The sequence below is a fragment of the Aricia agestis genome, chromosome Z, assembly GCF_905147365.1.
Source record: "Aricia agestis chromosome Z, ilAriAges1.1, whole genome shotgun sequence".
Lineage (NCBI taxonomy): Eukaryota > Metazoa > Arthropoda > Insecta > Lepidoptera > Lycaenidae > Aricia > Aricia agestis.
In genome coordinates, this window is record NC_056428.1 from 15693979 (window position 1) to 15718177 (window position 24199).

General features: G+C 35.7%; 1 protein-coding gene across 4 annotated transcripts in view; it reads right to left on the minus strand.

Annotated features, from left to right (window-relative positions):
• Positions 1–22531, minus strand: part of LOC121738970 (maternal protein tudor-like) — a 45171-nt gene extending 22640 nt beyond the window's left edge. For all 4 annotated transcript variants that reach the window (XM_042131266.1, XM_042131265.1, XM_042131264.1 and 1 more), the window contains exons 1-4: positions 20486–22531; positions 18978–19178; positions 14171–14331; positions 464–535 (exon numbers count right to left, since the gene is read on the minus strand). In XM_042131266.1, coding sequence (XP_041987200.1) covers positions 464–535; positions 14171–14331; positions 18978–19178; positions 20486–22354 — 2303 coding nt within the window. In that variant the 5' untranslated portion in view covers positions 22355–22531. The remainder of the gene's footprint in view (positions 1–463; positions 536–14170; positions 14332–18977; positions 19179–20485) is intronic.
• Positions 22532–24199: the final 1668 nt, after the last annotated feature.

Sequence of the window (24199 nt, forward strand, 5' to 3'; positions counted from 1 at the left end):
TGTCAAGTAATATTAATATTTCAACGTACGAGACAGCAACATGGATTATTACTTATTGGTCCTGTCTTATTTTTTTGTTCATTACTATTAAAGTCCAAAGAAAAACTTTAGATTCGTTCAATAACATGTCATTTCTGTAGATGAGACATGTTTCTGGACGCTGGTGATGTTTATACTGACACAGTGCTGATCCAGCCCCAGTCAGTCTGCCTCCCCGTAAGTCGTAACCTCGAAGAAATACAAGAAATGCGAAAAGCGCGGCCAAAGTCTAAAAATTAGAAGGTGTAAGTAACCTACATCGCTAGGAAATAGGAATTGCTTTGAAAAAACCAAAGAGGATTTGCATTTCCGGAGGAGATCACGAATACTCAGAATTAGCACAACTATATTGCACATAGTCATTATCCAGACTTTTAGAGGGTAGTCTATTCGGATATAATGTAAATAACATGTATTAACTCACCGATCGCCTCTGTCCTGTCTCTTGTCGCTGTGACGGCCCGCTCCCGATCTTTCGAAGCCATCTTTCGATTCCCTGTTTACAAACAAAACATCTGTAGTTTCCACATTATAATATTATGACCACCACTATAATTACCTAATCCTACTACTTTAAATGAGTAAGTTTGTGAGGATGCATGGATGTTTGTTACGCTTATACGCAAAAACAACTACAAATCAATTTTGAAGTTTGGTATGGTAGTAGATACTAGATACGCCTCCGTATTTACGCATATGTTACCTACTATTTATCCCAATAAAATACATCCTATTATCTTACATAGCTTAATATGCACTAAAAAGTGATGATGATTCTTCCACACCTAGGGCTATCTCTCAAAATCCAAACCATAAATAACACAAATACTTATCAATACTATATTTCATATTTAACACTTGTTTTTCATCTAAAAAATCAATTTGTTTTCGAGTGCGCAAACACTTCTCACAAAAACAACACAAAATCACTTTACAACCATCTCACAAACCCTAAAACCAAAATCACAACCGGCTGAACAAATAATAATATTTCTCAAGCGTTTTACCTAACTTTAAACATGATAGACAATCACGATGCAACTGAATATTATCCAAGTTCACGGGCGGCGCGCGCGGCCCATGACTCATGGTATAGTTTTTGCCGGCAATAAAAACTAACGTTCCATCAAAACGGTGCGTTGATATGGAATATCTAGATTCAACAGTACCTATCATAAGTATTAAGTAGTTTCAAAACGTAGTTGTAAAGTACGGTGACCATGAGTTAAGTTCTAATACCTCGATCGTGGGAATCACAGACACAATAGATATTCAATTGTTACGCGGCCGGGAGTTGCATTTGAATTACGCATTATAGGGAGGGGGCGGGAGAGTAGGGGAGAGGAGAGGGGCGGTGAGGGGGGACATCCCTACCCCCTTCCTACAGTTACGAAATCAGTAGTTACCACGAAGTTTTTGAGGTTATGTTCAATAAAACAACCAAATTAGTGGACTTACGACAAAATTATTCTTTTTTGGGTGTGGGCAAACTCAATACAATTTATGATATAGAACCATATCATAAATTGTAAATATACAGCTACGACGCTGTGGGCATCTGCGGGAATGCAATGCCCTATCGTCCTTGCGTTTAACAAATATTATAGGCACTTATTTGCACCCTGGCAAACTAACTAAATGTTTAATTGCACCCCCTATATTTTTATACTTACATATATTATAACAACTGGCTTCAATTATTAGTCGACTGGGTGGTTCACAAAAAAATAACCACGATGGCTAAGGCGGGAGCTTCGTTGCACTACGCTCCCGCCTTAGACCCAGTTTCATCAAGCAATCCATACTAATATTATAAATGCGAAAGTATCTCTGTCTGTCTGTCTGTCTGTCTTGCTTTCACGCCAAAACTACTGAACCGATTGCAATGAAATTTTGTATACAGTTATTCTAGAGTCTGAGAAAGGACATAGGCTACATTTTGATGTGGGAAAATATCTTATTTCCATGAAAATTTCGATGAAAATGAATTCGCATTGCGCGTGGCCAGCGCTCATCCCGGGGGTCCTGGGTTCGAGTCCCGCAGGCGGAACAAAAAGTTTTCAATTTTCCTGGGTCTTGGATGTGTATTAAAATAAAATTTCAAAAATCTTAAACATATTTTATGTATAATATTATAAAAAATCCAGAAATATATCGATGGAATGAACATTTTAGTTCTAATACGATTCAACAGATGACGTTTTATTTTTTACTTTATTGTAACATAGAACTAATCATACTTATTAGTTAGTATGTTTTTGTTTATAGTTTTTAATACGTTAGAATATTATCTATACTAATATTATAAATGCGAAAGTATCTCTGTCTGTCTGTCTGTCTGTCTCGCTTTCACGCCAAAACTACTGAACCGATAGTAATGAAATTTGTACACAGATAGTCTAAAGCCTGAGAAAGGACATAGGCTACTTTTTAACTGGAAAAAGGGGTTGTAAGGGGGTGAAAATGCGTAAATTTGGTTAAAATAACTTAGTTCCAAAAAACTCAAAACAGATGGCGCCAAGAGTCCCCTAGATCGCGCTATTGCTTGCTCATGCGTATTTCTATAAGACGTGGTACCATGTTGAGGTAAGTTTTACGATTCTTTCGATTGTTATACCTACACGTTAATATTAACTAACTAGCTGTTGCCCGCGACTTCGTCCGCGTGGACTTTAGTTTATAGCGCGCGGTGTTAACAAAATTTGTGTCAAATTTAAAAACTTTTTAAAACCCTGGTAAGTGGTACCCCTCTTAGGGCCGCGTTACACCGGAATGGCAGCGCTGAAAGTGCTCGCCTCGCCGCTGCCATTCCGGTGTAGCGCGGCCCTTAATTAATCAAAATACCCAAAAACAGCTGTGCAGTGTGCACATAATCTATACTAATATTATAAATGCGAAAGTATCTTTGTCTGTCTGTCTGTCTGTCAGTCTCGCTTTCACGCCAAACGCCAAAAGTATCTCTGTCTGTCTGTCTGTCTGTCAGTCTCGCTTTCACGCCAAACGCCAAAACTACCGAACCGATGGTAATGAAATTTTGTATACAGATAGTCTAAAGCCTGAGAAAGGACATAGGCTACTTTTTTTACTGGAAAAAAGGGTTGTAAGGGGGTGAAAATGCGTAAATTTGTTCAAATTAAGTTAGTTCCAACAATTCATAATAGATGGCGCCGTGCGTCTTCTACATCGCGCTGACGCTTGCTCAAAAGTCTTCCTATAAGACGTGGTATCATCTTACATTTAAGTTTCGATTTTTTTCGATTGTTATATCTATTCTACGGTATTAAATAACTCAGTACTTTATCTGTGCAGTGACGTAACCTTAAATCTATCAATGATAAATAGTTTATGGGTAAAGTTGTGTAATCGGAGGGCTAAATAAGCTTTAAAATTTGGCATAAAATATAAAGTTTAATATAAAAAAATTAAATACTTATTGTGTGCACACTGCACAGCTGTATTGATTTAAGGGGTACCAGGGTTTTTTTATAAAAGCTTTTGACACCAATTTTGTTGACATCGCGCGCTATAAAGTACTATAAACTCAAGTCCACGCGGATGAAGTCGCGGGCAACAGCTAGTGTTAAATAAATAATGGCTTGTTAAATCAGTTAACGGCCTGTTAGAGCTATCGAGCGTTCCAACATACGCTAATCTCATGTCAAATCGCCTAACACGGTGTTAAATTTTAATTCCTGCTGGGGAGGTCCGTTAAATATGTAACAGGCCGTTATAATAGTCAAAATTATTATTTTTAACAAAAAATTAAAGTAATGAAGACTGTAATGTACAGAAATAGTTGAGATTTAGACGAATTCTGAACAAGGCACTATTATAGAGTAAGATTTATTTAATACTTTTTAGTTCATATTATTATTGTTTTTACCTTGGAAGTCGGTTTTAATTTTTTGTTAAAAATAATAATTTCACTCTTTTTAGTTATCTACAAGATAAGGCTTTATGCGTAAATAACCACTACGAATGTTAACTATTAACATTATGTTACTGTAAGCGAAATTGTGGTAAATGCTTGCAGTTATCTAAGCGATGCTGCAATTTAAAAACTTTTATTTTTAAAGGTTCAGGAGTTCTGTTCAGTGACTTTGGTCCAAGGGACACCTTCGTATGAACTTTCTTTTATTCGTAACATATGTTAGTTAGTTACTAGAAACAACATTTTAAGCAGTATGAGTCTTTTGATAAATTTCAAGGATTTCCTTCGATTGCTCATAGATCCCATTATCAGCTCACCACTATCGTAATAATTATTATACAAAATCAAGATTACATCCTATACAACACAAAATAAAAATTTTGAACATCGGTCCACAAACAGCGAAATAATCATCAGAAACATCTGCTTCGATGAAAAATATCACGAAAAGCATCAATAATTGGGTCATAATGTGATGACCCATGGCATAATTATGATTTTGATGATGATGATCAAATAAATTTATGTGTTGGCTTATGCCTCCAGTTGTTTAAATAACGCCGAAATCCCCGAACCTGTATCTATAAGGATTCAAAAGTTCTGTTGGGAACCTTCGGATCCAGAGTATAACCTGGTGCGAAATCTTACTTTTTGGTAGCATATACCTCGAATGATTCAGAAAAAATTGAAATCACTATATGTTTCCATACAAATTTCAAGGAGTCCCCTCGATTCCTCCAGGATCCCATCATCAGATCACTATTGTGAATATGGTACCAAATTTGAGTTAAACCCTACACAACACAAAAAGAATTTTGAAAATCGGATCACAAATGGCTGAGTTATCGTTGAACATACAAAAAAAAAGAAACATACAGCCGAACGTATAACCTCCTTCTTTTTGGAAGTCGGTAACAAAAACTGTCAATGACAATATTGTGACAATATCCAATATCAATAAAAGAATCTGTTTTGACTTTTGAGTGTTTCCGCCATGCTTCGCCACATCCGTACATATTATTTATTATTTTTCATGTTATGCATAATTATTTATTTTCATTTCGTCAAAAATTCAGCCCTCGGATTTTCCTTGACATTGCAAATACACTGACTTGTATCAAAATTACCAAACCGAAATAAGTAAATAAAAGTTTGTATCATGATTCATGTTTTCAGCTTTGACAGATCATAATTATTATTAACCTGGTAAATTAAAAAGAACTATTGTAGTGTAACAAATGTATGCGATCAGAGATATTTTAATTTGGTCGCATTATCTACCAGATAACGTATTATACGAATAAGGTGAAAATAACACATTGCATCCAACATGTCGTATTAAACTTGTACATTGCAATTTCGTCGCCTTATAACAAGAACAAACGAATTGAATGTTATTCACTCGTTGTTAACTTAACATTGCATTTACTAATCCGCTGTTAAATTTTTACTGTGGGACATAAGTATTTTCACAGTCCGTTTAATTTTCCAAGGTCCGTTAAGTAATGCCTTGTTAGGATTTAACAAACAGAGGTTCGTGAAATTGGGTCTTAGCCATCTAACCTAACCCAACCAAGTCGTATTGGGCCAGCACGGAGTGATATATTGCTATAATTACCTAAGAATTGTATACTGTTCTTATATTTATGCCACTTAAATACAGTTTACAACAAATTACACGTAAAACAAAACGTAACTATAGTGAAAAATTAATATTAAAGACACGTTAACAAAAAATAACGTTCCGTCACACGTAACTTCAAACACGTATTAAAAAAACTATGCACCTCCTAGACACAAATCAGGTGTCATTTGAAAGGGGTTACTAACCCCTATAAAATGCCACCATTCCCCCCCGCGCCAGTGACCACATTTGTCAAATCTGGGATTTGGGACTTAGGCAGATGTCAAAAATTTTTCAGTCCTAATTTTACCTATCGAGTATCTATCCTACTTCCTACTAATATTATAAAGGCGAAAGTTTGTTTGGATGTATGGATGTTTGTTACTCTTTCACGCAAAACAAATTTCAATGAAACTTTACATTAATTTCTTATATATCAGAATAACACATCGGCTACAATTTTAACCGACTTTCAAAATGGGGGAGGTGTTATGTTCGTTTTTTATGTTCAACGATTACTCCGCCGTTTGTTAACCGATTTTCAAAAATTTTCTTTTCGTATGTAGGATATCATCCCAATTTGGTATTATATTCATAAAAGTGGTGATCTGATGAAGGATTCATAAGTAATCGAGGGAACTCCTCTAAATTTATAGGGAAACATGTGGTGACTTCGGTTTCGTGAGAAGTATTCTAAGCACATACTACCAACAAGTAAGATTTTGCACCGAGGTATACCTGGTATACCGTGGTTCGGAAGGTGCTGAGAGAACTCCTGATTCTTTATAGATACAAGTTTGGGTGTTTCGGCGTTATTTTAAGAACGGAAAGCATAATATGCTACTATGCAAATTATATTCATCATCATCATCAAAGCCATATTATACCATGCATCGTCCCATGATTATGAGCCTTTTCATAGTCTTTTAGATCGAGACTCGAGTTGTCAAGCGATAATTAAAAAAAATCTATAATAATAATAATAATGGGAAAATATACGGTTTCTGTAAAATTCCTAATTTACGCGGGCGAAGCCGCGCGGGACATCTAGTCTATACTAATATTATAAAGCTGAAGAGTTTGTTTTTTTTGAACGCTATAATATTAGGAACTACTGATCCGATTAGAAAAATTATTTCAGATTGCCCATTTATCGAGGAAGGATAAAGGCTATAATAATATATTATTATCACGCTAAAACCAATAGTAGCGAAGATACAGAGGAGATTTTAAAAAAAAACCTGCCAAGTGCGAGTTAGACTCGCCTATGAAGGGTTCCACAGCAGCAATAAGTAGATAAGTCTAAAAAAATATGATGTACATTTGTACATCATATTTTTTTTAGACTTATCATGCTACTTTAGAAATTAAAGGGGGCGGGGGACACATTTTACCACTTTGGAAGATTCTCTCTCGCAAACTCAGGTTAGAAAAAAATGATGTAAGAAACCTCAATGTCCCTGTCGATAGACCCAATGTCCCTGTCGATAGCCCACACGCATAGGTTAGATGATTTTTTTTTGTTTCAGTTGTATCTATATACCCTATGTACCCTATGAACCCTAAATTTTTTTTATATTTTTTCCATTTTTGTATCAGTCTTAATGCTGTTCACAGACTACAGACAGACTGTGACAGGAAAATAATAAATAATAAAAATAAAATTTGAACTACATTTTAATTTTAAAATGAGAAACAAAAGAATCTCGTTATTTGACTATCGTAAATAAATAATAATAATATAACAATGATAACGGGACTCAATATAAGTATCTCCATACCAAATTTCAGGAAAATCGGTTCAGTGGTTTGGGCGTGAAGAGGTTACAGACAGACCGACAGACATACTTTCGCATTTATAATTTTATTATTATGTAGTATGTAAAACTCTCATCATCCATGCTAATATTTTAAATTTGTCCGTCTGTTATCTCATCAGGTCCAAACTGCTGAATATAACATAATATGAAGTTATTAAACTTTGTCAATCGTAGTAATTTATTTGGACAGTGTGCCGAGTGTGAGTTTTTTGTTTGACATTCGATCGTCAACGCGTTTGGCGTTTACTAAGATTTTGTATGGGATTACTCACTGGGCTGGGCTCACTCCTGTGAGCATCGCTGGGTGGCGCTGTACAAATCCCATACAAAAACTTAGTAAATGCCAAACGCGTTCACGACCGAATGTGAAACAAAAACTGTCATTGCGATACTTAAGGCTGCAGTCTTACAAAATTCACTCGCTGCGTATAATTGAGCAACTTTGTATATATATTTTTTTGACAAACTAACACTAATGCAAGTGTGAGTTTGTCAAAAAAAATACACAAATAATTCGCAGCGAGTGAATTTTGCAAGACTGCAGCCTTAATAAAATAATTTAATTCTAAATACGGCCCTGGATATTTGTTACGTTTAAAATAGTTATCCTAGATGACGACAGATGGCGTTCTATAAGTAATATTATAATAGTTAAGCTATATAAGCACGGTTTTAGCTATTAAATGTGTTTAGGTTAGTGTTTAACGGTTTTCAGTATTCAAGTATGATTATTGCAATAAACTTATGCAAAATTATACGCATTTACGTATGTATTATCTTTCAAAGTTTGGCCATCTAGTTTCAAGTAGTTTAATTAATCAGTATCCGATTTGAAAAATTATTAAATTATTTCAGTGTTAGACAGCATATATATAGATAGGCATATAATAAGAAGTAGACCACCTGAAGAATCATAGGCTATTTTTTGTGGACTAATTTGTCTGTGAAATATCTAATTTACGCCGCGCGGATCGTCTAGTTTGAGATAAAGAGATAACGTGCATGTTGTTCATATAACGATTCCATTTTTACCAATAATAAGGTACAAGGTCGACTTATAGCTATGAAAATTTAGTTTTTAAAAGTATTTTACCCAAGGAATTGTATAGCAGAACTATAAAATTTTAAGGTAATTTATCTCTGTTATTATATCGATGTGAATTTCGTGAAAGAGTAGGTATTTCAGCGTGTCTGTACTGTGTATTTAACACAATTATTTTTAGAACCAGTTACAAGGGAAACATCATTGTTAACACTTAACAAAAATGTACTTATTTAACAAAAGTGTAAGTGGTACAATAAAATAAAAATTAATAGGTTGGGGAAAAAGTCTTTTCGCATTATAGTACGTTTGAACTTGTCATAAAATATACTACTTAATTGTATCTGGCTGATGAAGACAATTCCAAATTCAAATTAGGTAAATGTGAGACTTTCATTTGTTTTTCTTATTGTTAAAATGAGTGATTCTAATAAAGAAATTCGATACATTTTAAAATTTTATTACAAAAAAACCGGCCTCGCCTCGAGTTGAAATTAAGAGGTTTTTGATTTATTTTCATATTTCAGTTGATTTAATGAAAGTTAAATGAAGGTTTACCATTTATGACGTATAAAAAAAACTACTGGCTGGATCTCGTTCGAACCAATTTTCGTTGGTAGTTTTTATAGTAATGTACATCATATATAGATAGATATAGAGGATAGAGGTTTACGTTAAATAGGCTCATAAAAAGTTCCAATGCCTCACCATTCCTATTACACAAATTGTTACTATTGTTATTTGATAGTATTGTGATGTACTAACATAGTTTTTTAAGTCTCAATTATATTTACTAACACTATGGATTCTTATTGTGATCCGAAATAAAAAGTTATTATTATATATATATATATATATATATATATATATATATATATATATATATATATATATATATATATATATATATATATATATATATATATATATATATATATATATATATATATATATATATATATATATATATATATTTATCAGACAGACGGACGGACCGACGGACCGACGGACCGACGAACCGACGGACCGACGGACGGACCGACGGACCGACGGACGGACGGACGGACGGACGGACGGACGGACGGACGGACGGACGGACGGACGGACGGACGGACGGACGGACGGACGGACGGACGGACGGACGGACGGACGGACGGACGGACGGACGGACGGACGGACGGACGGACGGACGGACGGACGGACGGACGGACGGACGGACGGACGGACGGACGGACGGACGGACGGACGGACGGACGGACGGACGGACGGACGGACAGACAGACAGACAGACAGACAGACAGACAGACAGACAGACAGACAGACAGACAGACAGACAGACAGACAGACAGACAGACAGACAGACAGACAGACAGACAGACAGACAGACAGACAGACAGACAGACAGACAGACAGACAGACAGACAGACAGACAGACAGACAGACAGACAGACAGACAGACAGACAGACAGACAGACAGACAGACAGACAGACAGACAGACAGACAGACAGACAGACAGACAGACAGACAGACAGACAGACAGACAGACAGACAGACAGACAGACAGACAGACAGACAGACAGACAGACAGACAGACAGACAGACAGACAGACAGACAGACAGACAGACAGACAGACAGACAGACAGACAGACAGACAGACATGACGAATCTATAAGGGTTCCGTTTTTTGCCATTTGGCTACGGAACCCTAAAGGTAAAAAAGCAACACAAGCCACGAAAAAAAATTGTGATGACATATGGACCTAATGCTAATGCAGTATCTATGAGAGTAGCGCAAATTTGGTTTAAGCGTTTTCGATCCGGAAATTTTAATATCAAAGATGCACGTCGCTCTGGTCGCCCTGTTGCGGACAACACTAATGCCATTTTTTAAAAAGTGGAGCAAGATCGGCATATTAGTAGTTACGATGTAGCTGAAGAACTGGGGATTGACCACAAAAAGGTTTTAGCGCATTTGAAAAAAGCTGGGTACACAAAAAAGCTCGATATTTGGGTGCCTCATGAGCTCACTGAAAGAAACCTAATGAACCGTGTACTCATTTGTGATTCTTTATTATGACGTAATGAAACCGAACCATTTTTGAAGAAGCTGGTAACAGGTGATGAATAGTGGATCACGTACGACAAGAACGTGCGATAAAAATCGTGGTCAAAGGCCGGTCAGGCATCACAGACTTTGGCAAAACCCGGGTTAACTCGCAACAAGGTGATGCTGTGTGTGTGGTGGGATTGGAAGGGCATTATTCATTATGAGCTGTTACCGCCAGGCAGGAACATCGATTCTGAACTGTACTGCGAACAACTGATGAGATTAAAGCAAGAAGTTGAGAGAAAGCGGCCGGAATTAATCAACACTAAGGGGTGTGGTTTTTCACCATGATAACGCTAGACCTCACACATCTTTAGCCACTCAGCAAAAATTACATTAGTTTGGCTGGGAGGTGTTATAAGTGTTATGTTTATATGTATAGCCCTGACCTTCAGTTTTCCATCTGTTTCGGCCGCTGCAGAATTTCTTAGGCAGTGTCAGGTTGACATCACAAGAGGACTGCTAAAACCACTTGTCGCAGTTTTTTCACCAGAAGCCCCAAAATTTTTATAGCAAATGGATTATGTCCCGACCAACAAGGTGGCAAAAAGTTATCGAACAAAATGGCACCTATATACTTTAGTCAATTGTAAATTAACTTCACAAAAAATTTAAAAACCTTTTGAATTTTTTATATAAAATGCGAAGAAACTTTTTCCCCAACCTAATATTTAAATGCTTTTGTACTATGTTGTACGGTAAATAGATTTTTTCATGAAATAAACCAGGCAATAAGCAGTCCGTTCACTTTATAATAAGCGATCGCACTTTGCCCGTGAAAGTTTGTAATATTATAGGAGTTTTAGAAGCACAGCTCTTCTAGTGTTGCAAGAATTCTTTGGTAGTTAGAAATAAGATAATATGTCATTTGTTGTTGGATCACTCATATCTGTTTTAGTTTGTGACGTGTTTATTGCGACGATCGATACTGCTGGTGACGAATTGTCACCAGCAGTATTTCCGAACCTATACGACCTGCAAACCTTCAAAAGAGCGTACTGCCTCTTAAAAAGCCGGCAACGCACCTGCAGCTCTTCTGATGTTGCGAGTGTCCATGGGCGACGGTAGTTGCTTTCCATCAGGTGACCCGTTTGCTCGTTTGCCCCCTTATTCCATAATAAAAAATGCGGTATTACTAAGGCTGACAATTAATTTATAACAATACAATTTTCAGTCTATTCGAGTTAAGAGTGAATTATCAGTGAAATCGGAATTAATGCCTAGGTCGTGTTCATATTCAGTAATTGTAGTGAGTAGCGAGTCATTCGGAAGTGATAATACCACAATAGACATAAGGACCAGTAGTTCGACTGCAAAGAGACGGACAGGTTTCAATATCTGTCAAATTCGTCGGGTTTCACTAGGATTATAAGCGGAATGTGCCTCGCGCTGGCTGATATAATCTTAATATATATATTTCTTGTGTGCGTGTGTATGTGACTGAACTCCTCCTAAACGACTGGACCAATTTTGATGAAATTTTTTGTGTGTGTTCGTGGAGATTCGAGAATGGTTTAGATTTACAGTTTGGTCTACTGGAAAATGTTTTTTCAATTAATTTCTTATTTATAAGGAGTTGTTGATTTTGGAATGTTTTACATTAGATCCGGCGGACGGCGCTATCATCGCATTCAATATTATTCTATTTCAATTTTAGTTTGTCCTGACAGATGGTGCTACGATTAATTTGAAAAAAATTTTGTTATTCAATTCATGTGCTGATTAAAATATTAAATGTAATTATTTTTTAAAGAGTTTTGAAGTGTGTATAAATAATTTTGTGAATTCAGATGTTTTTTTAATTAATTTTTATTTGTAAGGAGTTTTTGATTTTGGAATGTTTTACATCAGATTCGACGGATGGCGCTTACTCCGCCATTTGTTAACCGATTTTCAAAATTTTTCTTTTGGTATATAGGGTATCATCTCAATTTAGTATTATATTCACAAAAGTGGTGATCTGATGAAGGATCCATAAGTAATGAGGGAACTCCTCAATATTAATAGGAAAACATGTGGTGACTTCGGTTTCGTGAGAAGTATTCTAAGCATATGCTACCAACAAGTAAGATTTTGCACCGAGGTATACCTGGTATACCGTGGTTCGGAAGGTGCTGAGAGAACTCCTGATTCTTTATAGATACAAGTTTGGGAGTTTTGGCGTTGTATTAAGAACGGAAAGCATATGCTACTATGCAAATTACATTCATCATCATCATCACTACCATATTATACTATGGATCGTCCCAATATTATTATAAACCTGAAGAGTATGTTTGCTTGAACGCGCTAATCTCAGGAACTACAGGTCCGATTTAAAAACTTATTTAAGTGTTAGATAGCTCATTTATCGAGTAAGGCTATAGGCTATATCTCTATCTTAGCGTGATAATTCACGCTAAGACTAATTCGACCGAAGAAACTCAGGAAAATGTGGGGAAAACGGGGGAAATATTACAAAGGGTTTATCTCACGAACTACTAGAGCAATTTTTATGGCAATATTTGGCACAGATATAGAGTAGACCACGTGAAGGGAGTAGGGGCATAAGCTATTTTTTATGGGAAAATGTACGGTTTCCGTAAAATTCCTAATTTACGCGGGCGAAGCCGCGCGGGACATCTAGTTTATTTTTAAATATTTAAAATAAAGATTTCAAAATTGGATTCTGACAATTTTAATCGCATGTGCCAAAACACAAACAACAACACGACCAAAGAGGAACACGTCCACCGAATATGTCATAGTTTTAATTTCGTAGATAACAATTTAACCCTAGCGACGATTTTCGTCATAATACGTCAAATTTAAAAATTTCAACATCAGTTCTAAGTCGGTATACTCTATCATTCTGTCTACTCTGATAATACCTAGGCTGTGGTGTGGTGTTCATATTCACTAATTGTGCTGAGCCTAGAATTGTAAATTGACCGTCACGTTATATCTGACAGACGGTCAGATTCGTCATTTATGGTCATTTATTCATTTTGACCGTCATTTATGGTCATTTATTGTCAGAAACGTCAGATATGTTTTTTCTTTATAAGTTTTACTCTCTTCAGCTCAATTCTATAAAAAGACTGGTATTATGGTAAAAGACCGATATTATAATCTTTACATCTTAACAGACGTCGTTCATCTCTTGCAATACAGAAACACTGAATATAAAGTGGTTTTGGAAACAAGTCAGTGAGTAACATTTTTTCATCTTTTCAGCTTTTCAAGCCCATTCATTTGATATATTATTATGTGTGGATTTGCTACAGCTTAGGTACGGCTTACATACATTATTATTTTTTAACAAAAAATTAAAACCGACTTCCAAGGTAAAAACAAAGTAATATTCGTAAAAATAATTTAAAAAAATCAAATAATTTTTATTCCTCATTATAGTGCCGTCTTCAGCCTTCGCCTAAACCTCAACTATTTCTGTACTTACTCAATCTTCGTACTTTTGAAAAAACGGTATTTTAGAGGCATCAATAAAAAAAATATGATACGAGTTTATTACTTTAACTTCCAAAATAATTAAGCCATACCACAGGCTTTACACACATTGATGTAACATAACAAAGGATAACGCGATTTATGGCGGAAATACTCACCTACTACGGAAGCTGCCACCGCGCTGACCGAACTCGTCGTCACGTCGATCGTCTTTGAAGCTCTTCTCTCGTCGGTAGCCTCTTCTACCCTCATCGGAGACCACACTCTCCGGTGAGCTGAAGTTCTCCTGGGACTCTTTACGCATAGGTGGGGCTTTGCTCTGAAAGATGATCATTCATTACTCATTAGTCATTACCTCTGACCAAATACTAAAGCAATGTTCCGCAAAATATGTACCGTGGCCTTAAAAAATATCATCGTACAGGTACATATCCATACTTTATAAGAACCAAAAAATGGCAACATTTGGTAAGCGGTAATCGGACGATCGACGAAAGGAAAGGAAACTTAGCGCATGGCAATTGGCAACTTAGTACATCCTGATAAGTATGTGGTGTACTTACTTAGATATACCTATAAGTTATAGGTATATCTAAGTAAGTACACATTTAGTATAGTTTAGTATAGTAAGTTTAGTATAGTGTTCTGCAAACTTTTTGTGTTATAGGCTATAACACAAAGTTTGCAGAACACTATACTAAAGTAAAGAAAGAGTTTTTTTAAAATATGCTTTTGTACTATGCCTCTCTGTGTATAGTCAATAGTGTCACTTATACGAAAGTAATGAAATTGCGCCTTTTAAGACGAGTTGTCATGGTGTTTGTTTTTTAAAGTAATCCCACCAAAACATTAAATGTAAAAAGGAGCCAAGCAAAATATTGCATAGCCATGCAATATATATATAGTAAAAAGTTTTCAGATCACATTCTTAAGCCAAACCTTCAACTTATTTTGTAATTTAAATCAACATTAAGTGAATTTATCAATAGTTTTCTTTATTTTATAATTATTATAGTGGCACGGCAATGAGCACAAGAAAAACAAACATAAAACTTCATATTTGCGGTAGTTCATACTTACACAAACGGCAAGCGTAAAGTGTTTTTTAGTATGTAACGACGCATGTGGACGATGGTACCCAATAAATCCAATCAGTCGCTGATTATTTCTCTAGTGCCCATTTATATATATATATATATATATATATATATATATATATATATATGTATATATATATATATATATATATATATATATATATATATATATATATATATATATATATATATATAATATTAGGCGAAGTCTGAAGACGGCACTATAATAAGGAATAGTAATTATTTGATTCTTTTTAGATTATTTTTAAGAATATTACTTTTGTTTTTACCTTGGAAGTCGGTTTTAATTTTTTGTTAATAATCGAATTTAATTATCATAGTTTCATTGTTAACTTTGTTAACCCTATTTTCCTTTTGTTCGTAAAATGATTATTATGAAGTCGAAACTAATTTTTAATATTCTTGCAAAGCCACAAACATAAAAATATTTTATTTTATTTAATAAAGTTATACTAGAGATCGCCCAATGGTCGAAATTCGACCTTAGTTCAACGACATTAGGACTTTATCATATATTTTTCAAATCTTGTCTCTGGGACACAGCTGACTTCAGACTGGCCGTGTAAGCATTGTCTAAACTCTAATAGTATCTAAGATTCAATAAAAAAACCTATAATCCATTTTCAATTTGTCACCTTCTTGTCAACAGACTTCAACCATAAATAAAAGAGTATTCATATGTATAGGCTTGTCACTCAAAGATCTGTCATTTTCCTAGTGTGTGTGTTGTAGTGTGTATAATGTTTTATTTGTTAAAAAAATGTAATGATAAAAGCATAATTTCAAAATAATATTAGCTCGATGCACTCCTTCACCATATAAACTATAACTGTGCAAAATTTCATTCAACTACGTTTCCCCATTTTTCGTCAAAAGGCATACAAAGTTTTTGGCTCACGTATTAATATATAGATTATAGATTATACTTTTCAGTTTTTAGGTTTCCTTGTCCAAAGCATGAAAACAGGAGCTTATTCCTAATGAGTCTAGACTTCGCTGTCTGTCTGTCGTCCGTCCGTGTGTCACGAGGCTAGATCTCGGGAACCGCAATAGCTAGATATTTTAATTTTTTACAAATTATGTACTTTTGTAATCGCTATATAAGCTAATAGTCAAAATAAAATAAATGATTAATGGGGGGTCTCAAACAACAAATACGTTTTTTTGCCCTTTTTTGCTCTATATCCATAATGATAAAAGTAAGGTTTTTGAAAATTTAGGAAAATACTTAATTGTATTTCAACTTTAATAATAAGTAATAAAAAGTACATAAACTTGTGATTTAAGGGAGGCTCCCATACAAATTTACGGTACGGAACCCTATGTACGCCAGTCCGACTCGCACTTGGCCAGTTTCATATTTTTTCCTTCCATTGTGGATAACGACCTACCTTGTTGCCAAATTTCAAGGTTCTAAGTATGCTAGAAGTACCTTAGAATTTTGATGATCTGTCAGTCAGTGAGTGACAAAATGTAGATACTTTGATCATCCGTAACTATTAAACTATTTATCGAAATGTTATGTAATTTGGAGGTTAAGCTAGTTTTAATACTTGGTCCTAGTCACCGAAATTCTAAATCCCTAGCTTTGTTAACATCAAAGATAAAGGGGGTGTGAAATAGCCGCGAACCGCTTCGAGAAAAGTATGGTACGGCCGTGCTTTTGCTAAAAAGCTTGGCTGCAGCACTGCCGTGCTCCCAGATAGTCACTTATCAACAATCATAATATTATGCACACTCGAGGAAGTTGATTCCTATGCAGGTAGCGGGTCATCTTAAACTGGTCAGTGGTCAGTGCTGGTCGGGACAGAATCGTATTTCCGTACATACATACTTCAGTTTAACTATCGAAAACGAAACTTAAATAAGTTAATTGAATTACTTACACAATATAATAATATATTTTATACTAGACTTTTACTTTTCTAATCCTACTAATATTATAAAGGCAAAAGTTTGTTTGGATGTATGGATGTTTGTTACTCTTTCACTCAAAAACTACTGAACGGATTTTAATGAAACTTTACAATAATATAGCTTATACATCAGAATAACTGCACATAGGCTAAAATTATAACCGACTTTCAAAATGGGGGAGGTGTTATATTCGTTTTCTTATGTTCAACGATTACTCCGCCGTTTGTTGACTGATTTTCAAAATTTTTCTTTTGGTATATTATAGGGTATCATCCCAATTTGGTATTATATTCACAAAAGTGGTGATCTGATGAAGGATCCATAAGTAATCAAGGGAACTCCTCATAGGGAAACATGTGGTGACTTCGGTTTCGTGAGAAGTATTCTAAGCATATGCTACCAACAAGTAAGATTTCGCACCGAGGTATACCTGGTATACCATGCTTCGGAAGGAGCTGAGTGAACTCCTGATATTTTATAGATACAAGTTTGGGAGTTTCGGCGTTGTTTTAAGAAAGGAAAGCATATGCTACTATGCAAATTACATTCATCATCAACATCATCATCATCATCACTACCATATTATACCATGTTATCAGTACTTTTCATAGTCTTTTAGATCGAGACTCGAGTTTGTCAAGCGATAATTAAAAAAAATCTATACCTACCTAATATTATAAACCTGAAGAGTATGTTTGCTTGAACGAAATCGGAGGAACTACAGGTCCGATTTAAAAACTTATTTCAGTGTTAGATAGCTCATTTATCAAGACTATAGGCAAAAGTCCTTTAACAGCAAAAGTGGGGATGGCCTCTGGTCAGGTAGGTAGAGCTCGAGGACTAGCAGATTGTTGGAAGCCACCCGAGGCAGTAGACATTTCAAGTTGTTGTACTCGCGTTCGATAAAAATTATATATTGAAAAAGTACTTATAATTGTAATAAATAAATATTTATTTTGGAACACAAGTATTTAATTTCTGCAACTAGCCTATATTTAATAGCAAAGAATAGAAGTGTGTATAGGTCTACCAGAATCTGATGGCAACAATGATATTCTACTTATACAGATCTGTTACGTCCATACTATTTTCCGGCTTAAATCTCTTCCGAACAATTTTCAAATTCAAAATTGCAAACATTGACAAATTTGACAGATAAGTGAAACAAAAGATACGAAAAACCATTTACATAAAAGAGACAGTTCTATTTTTAAACGTCGAATCGTATCGCTGTCTCTTTCTTCGCCTGAGCTATGACGAAAATTCGTTTTTTTTTCCAGATTGTTCGAAAAAATAATTGAAAATGTAAATAATCGAGGTATTTTATGCAAACAAGACATGTGGTAAGAGATTCCATGTGTTTTGTTTTCTTTTGAGTCGTGCACGACGTCATTTTCAATTTATTTAGGTAAGACAAGACGCAGCACGTTCGTAACTGCGCTCGAACCAGACTAAACAACAGACGGCCCAATTGGGCCGTATTTGAATCATCACAACGCGCGCGGTAGTAACATATCTCCTTTGAGTTTTTCATCATTGGATGGCAATTTTTGACAGCAGATTTTCAAAAAACATCCTTGATCATTACATAAATTTTTATATTTGCATGTTTAACACTCAGAATCAGCCGCTATAAGAAAAAAAAGAATCAAAATGTTTTATTCCAATTATGTACCCCGGTATAACAATACCTTTAACAAGAGTCAATTTATTTTCTCACTTTTTGCCATCAGATTCTGGTAGACCTATAGTTTCTATTGGTGTTCACATCAGTAGAACTGAAAATAATAGACATAGTACTTATGGCAGTTTTTCTGAAATACTAACAGATTTAAGGGACAATATTACAATTTCCACTGTCAATACCTTAGCTATTCTACTCTAGAAATAAACTCTTTCGATTTGCAACAATGATATAGATAAAACTTACCTCCAAGTTACTCCTGGGTTGGGACAACTGCACCATGCGTTTGGCCACATCTAGAGGAGGAGTGGTTGTGTCATCAATCAAAGTCACCAGCATCGTGTCGCTGGTTAGATGTCCATCAATATGAGCCATCAATGTCTTTTCCAGAGCCAACATCTCCAGCTGATTCGAATTTTGCTTCTCAATTGGTTTATTTTCAAACCCCTAAAAGAAAGGAAATAAAAGGTAGAAAACTCTTAATTTGAACAACATAAAACCCAATCCAACATTAATAAACAGACCTACAATATTAATATACAAAAGGATATTTAGAGTTTAGGCTTATTTCAATAACTGTTAGTTTCAAGATTGTATAATGTTACTAATATATTTTTATATTGTTAATGCAGTTTACTCCCTAAGTCCCTATACAGATTTTATAAAAAAAACTGTGACTAAAAGCGAGTTCATATAATTCATTGTTACTCCATATAACTTAATAATATATATATATATATATATATATTTAGTATGTATTATTAAGTAATTATAGAAATAACGGCTATACAAATGTAAAGGTTGCAATGACTAATAGTTCCAAGTGAAATCCAGTTTAAATAAGGTTGCTATTAGTTAGATCAGTAATTTTTAGGGTTCCGTACCCAAAGGGTAAAAACGGGACAATATTACTGAGACTTTGATGTCTGTCCGTCTGTCTCCAGGCTCTAACTCAAGAACAGTAATAGCTAAAAAGTTGAAATGTTCACAGATTATGTATATCTGTTGCCGCTATAACAACAAATACTAAAAACAAATAAGGGGGGCTCCCATACAACAAACGTGATTTTTCAAACATTTTTTGCTCGGTATCAATGATGAAAATAGGTAGGCACTTGAAATGTACACAAAATTCTCAGGTGTTTTTATACTTTATATAATTAATAATAAAATTTAAATAAAATAAATAATGAAGTGTTCCCATACAAAAAATACAATTTTTTACTATTTCTATTTTTTGCTCTATAATGGTACGGAACCCATTATGCGCGAGTCCAACTCGCACTTGGCCGATTTTTTTTTAATAGCATGCATAAAATGCAAAAGAAGCTGTTTATAGTATGTAAAAAAATGCATTATGGCTAAATATCTACCAAAGTTCCAGATATTATCCACAAAATAATCAGCAAAGTTCTGTATTTTTAATATAAACCATTTTTAATTAAAGAAAATGTGGCATAGCATGATAAACACATCTTGGATAATTAATGTTGTTCATATCTAACTAAGGGTATTTCACTAATTTATTTCAAGGTCTTAAATGTATGCACAATTTGCAATAGTTATAAATCTTATGTTAAACAAAATATACTATGAAAAGTATGATTAAATAAGATTTTGCTTACAACTCCTCACAGAAATGAGAGACCATACATATTGTTACGATAGAAACCACCCTCCTGCCCTGGACTCCAAGTAGGTAACAGACAGATATACACATTTTTGTATTTAAAATATTAGCATGGACTACTTACTTTTAATGCACATTTTATCGATTGAGCTGGTAGTTTTATCAGATCTGGTGTAATTGTCCTCAGGTCGGACACATTGACTTCCTGTTCATTACCATAGTCTACATAAACCACGGTCACTTGGTTCCCTTTGGAAACCCTCACCATGGCTCGGTACCACTCATCGTCATCAGGAAACCGGGCACAGCACACCGAACCCACGGGAAGTTGACCAGGTGAGTTGCTGTTCTTGCAGTGAGACTTGACAGCATCCATGACGGCATTCAAAGCATCAATGTTCTCGGACAACTGGACATAGAATTTTACACAGCTGTCAACATAGGATACTAATACTGATTTCTTGCTGCCTTTGGGCAACATCTCTATCCATTTAAATTGTAAATTGTCCTTCATGTTGGCTAACAGTATGTCAAGTACATTTTGATTGTCCAAATATAGTTCCCCGTACTGGATCAATGGTGGACCCTCTGGTGGCACAACCTTCAAAGTGAGGACCTTCCCATCTACTAGTTGCTTGAAGACCTCATTCAGATGGGGGCCCTTGTTCAATTTCTTTACTTTTGACAAACAAAATCTTATAGCAAGTACGTGGGGCTTCACAAATTCCTCTGGTATATCAAATATATCATAGTAGGATACCATTTCGGTGTCACCGAAATCCACAAAGAATAATTTGCACTGGGAACCCGATAAGTTGGTGACTATAGCTCTGCATATAATGCGGTCACCGGACATCCGGCCGAGGCACACAGTGCCAATCATCGGTGGCTCGGCGAGACTGCTGTGTGGTCTCCTGTTTATGTCGTCCATCATGTCCTGCAATTTTGCAGCATCAACCACCAGCTGCACAGCAAATAGTTCAGGACCTTCTTCGGCATAAGATACATAAACTTTGTGCTCGGTGTTCACCTCTAAGTTCCTACTTTTATAAGTGGCAGACTTCTTAGGGGAAGGAGGAGCAGGTTGAATTTGGGGAGACATTGGAGTATGGATGTGAGGTTGACGTTCAGGTGCTCTCAAATTCACAGCATTCCGGGACACCTTGTTCACTAGAAGTCTCTGGCTTATATTGGAAGGTGCATGTATTGGAGCACCATTAAAAGACACTGGAACATTTTGTGTCATCCTCATAGCCGATGCTGGATTTGGAAAGTTCTGGTTGATCAAAAACGGGACATGCTCAGGGTAGTATGGTGGAGCTTCGGTAGTCACCGGTGGAGTCCAAGCGATTCTGTGGTGGTTTTCCGTCATTTGGAGTAGTATTACCTCTTGTTTCGGCACCGGCAAAGCGACACCGATTCTATTGGACACTAGATGGGTCGAAAGATCGTTTCCTTTATACTGAATCGAAATAATCGGTAAGGTTCTAGTTTGAGCGTCAATAGTTGCTGGATATTCGGAGTAGCAGAGAAGACCTTGAAGCTTAAGAATTATAGGCTCGTCCCATTTTCCAGACGGACTAATGACACGGGATAAATAATAATCTGTGGCTTGGCCATGTAGTTTTAGAAACATTGGGTCATAGTTATCTAACAATCGTATGGTACTAAGTGATATAACATTTTTATTGCCGTAATCGATGAACTGGACGCCGACCAGTCCATTGGCTAGGTTAGAGGTGTTGATGATTTTGGCTCTGTAATAGGACCCGTCTTTGTATTTGGCGGCACAAATTACACCTTCTTGTATTGCCGCAGGCGGAGCAGCTCCTATGCCTTGTTCTAAGTTTTCGCGAGCGTTTTCGAATAAGCTCTCTATCATTAGCGAAGCCTCTTGATCGAGTTGCCCACTTATTTTCAGGAAATGTGCCTCACCATCGACATGGGTAACGTAAAGACGAAAAGGTCTCTGGGATTCGTTTGGAAGAGCCATTGTCCACTATTTTACAGTAAATTAGATTTTAAAGATGAGCACTCAGTCACATAACTTCAAAAATAATTCGAACACGTTTATTACGTCGTTTTAACTACAACTGAATTTACCGAATAGTTTTTCAGGTAGAAAAAAATCCGCTTTCAATCCAATTTGGCGTTTACGTTTTCAGCAAACATGGCGCACGCCGCACAGCAGTGTTGCCAACTATTCAAAATATATTGCCCAATGCCAGATATATATTCTGTGCCAATGCCCCTAGTGGCCCATTCGCAATCCCACGAAGCTATAACAAAGAGGAGGTGTCGTAATCGAATTTCCTTAAAAACGACGCGTGACAATTTGCGGGGTGGTGTCAAGCTCCACCTACTTTTCAATATTTCATCTATCGGCTAAAACCAAAACTACTAGCTTAAGCGCTTATTCCATTTCAATAAATTTAGAAGTTCTAGCTAAGATCCTAAATAGAAGACTAATTAGAAGCTTCTTATTCCACTTGTCCTAATTTAGTAACTAAATCAGTTGTGACCACGCGGCGATTTTGGCCAGACGTCTACTTAATGGCTCCAGTTCGGTCAAAGCAACAAAAAATTGGTATTCTCATAGGCTTTAAGCTGTTGTTTCAATGAAAATCAAAATAAATAAAAGGCGAGAAAGATAGTTGAAAGAATTTTTGCTCCACGAAAAATTATGAATTATGAACTTTCTAAACTACTTGGAACCAGCAGACTTTAGAAATTACCTACGAATGCTACGAATGCTATAATCTAGATTCTAGAGATTGATGAGCAGTTGCTGTCAAAATTTAACAAAAAAAAATACAAATGAAAATAATATACATATTTCTATCTTATTGCCATGTTTTTATTTTATTTTATTATGTTAAGGGCCTGTTTTACCACTTCCTGATAAGTGCCGGACATTCTATCCACAATTTAGCTTGACGCTGATAAAGTATGGAGAATCTGTTAATAAAGTTGTGAATAGCCTATCTGGCACTTTATCAGGAAGTAGTGAAACAGGCCCTTAGTGTGTTCAATTTTTTTATTACATTCTATTAAGTATTTTACCCGGGGGCGATAAATCGATCTAGCTAGGAATCATTTCTAGAAAATGTCATTTTCATCGGATACCGAGCAAAGCTCGGTCAAACAGCTAGTAAACTATAACTGTGCAAAATTTCATTCACTTACGTTTCCCCATTTTTCGCCAAAGGGATACAAAGTTTTTGGCTCACGTATTAATATATAGATATTAGCAAGGACGTTGAAATAATAGCTATTATTTCAACGTCCTTGGATATTAGATTGTTTATTATTGCGCTCCATGCGATTGACGCAGGCCCGTTATAGTGCTGTGTGATACTGTATGGTGTTATACTAAACAATCTAATCATGCGATGTCCAAGTTGATCTATTTATTTAAAACGTAAAAGATTTTTAAAACTGATATGATAATAACTTACGTAATAACTTGAGACAGAAGATCCCCTAGGTAGGGACTGAATAAATTAACCGACTTGGTATTGCATGGATCTCATAAATTTTTACGGTATAAAAACTGAGTTGCGAGACTTGGTTTTTTTACAGGCTATTTTTGATATATTTTCAATCAAATATCTTCAATCCACATCGTTCAGTTTTTGGCACAATATGTAACAATGCGCGCATCAAAATTACAATCCGAATCATCTTCTGATGAACTATCTAGTGAATCTAATCTAATAGCAAGTAACTCGAAAGGCCATAGTATTACAACATTAAAAATAGGAACGCCCTGTATAGCAGCTGAAATGTGCGTCAAGCGGGGCGTTTAGCATTGAAATGTAGGGAAAGATACATTACA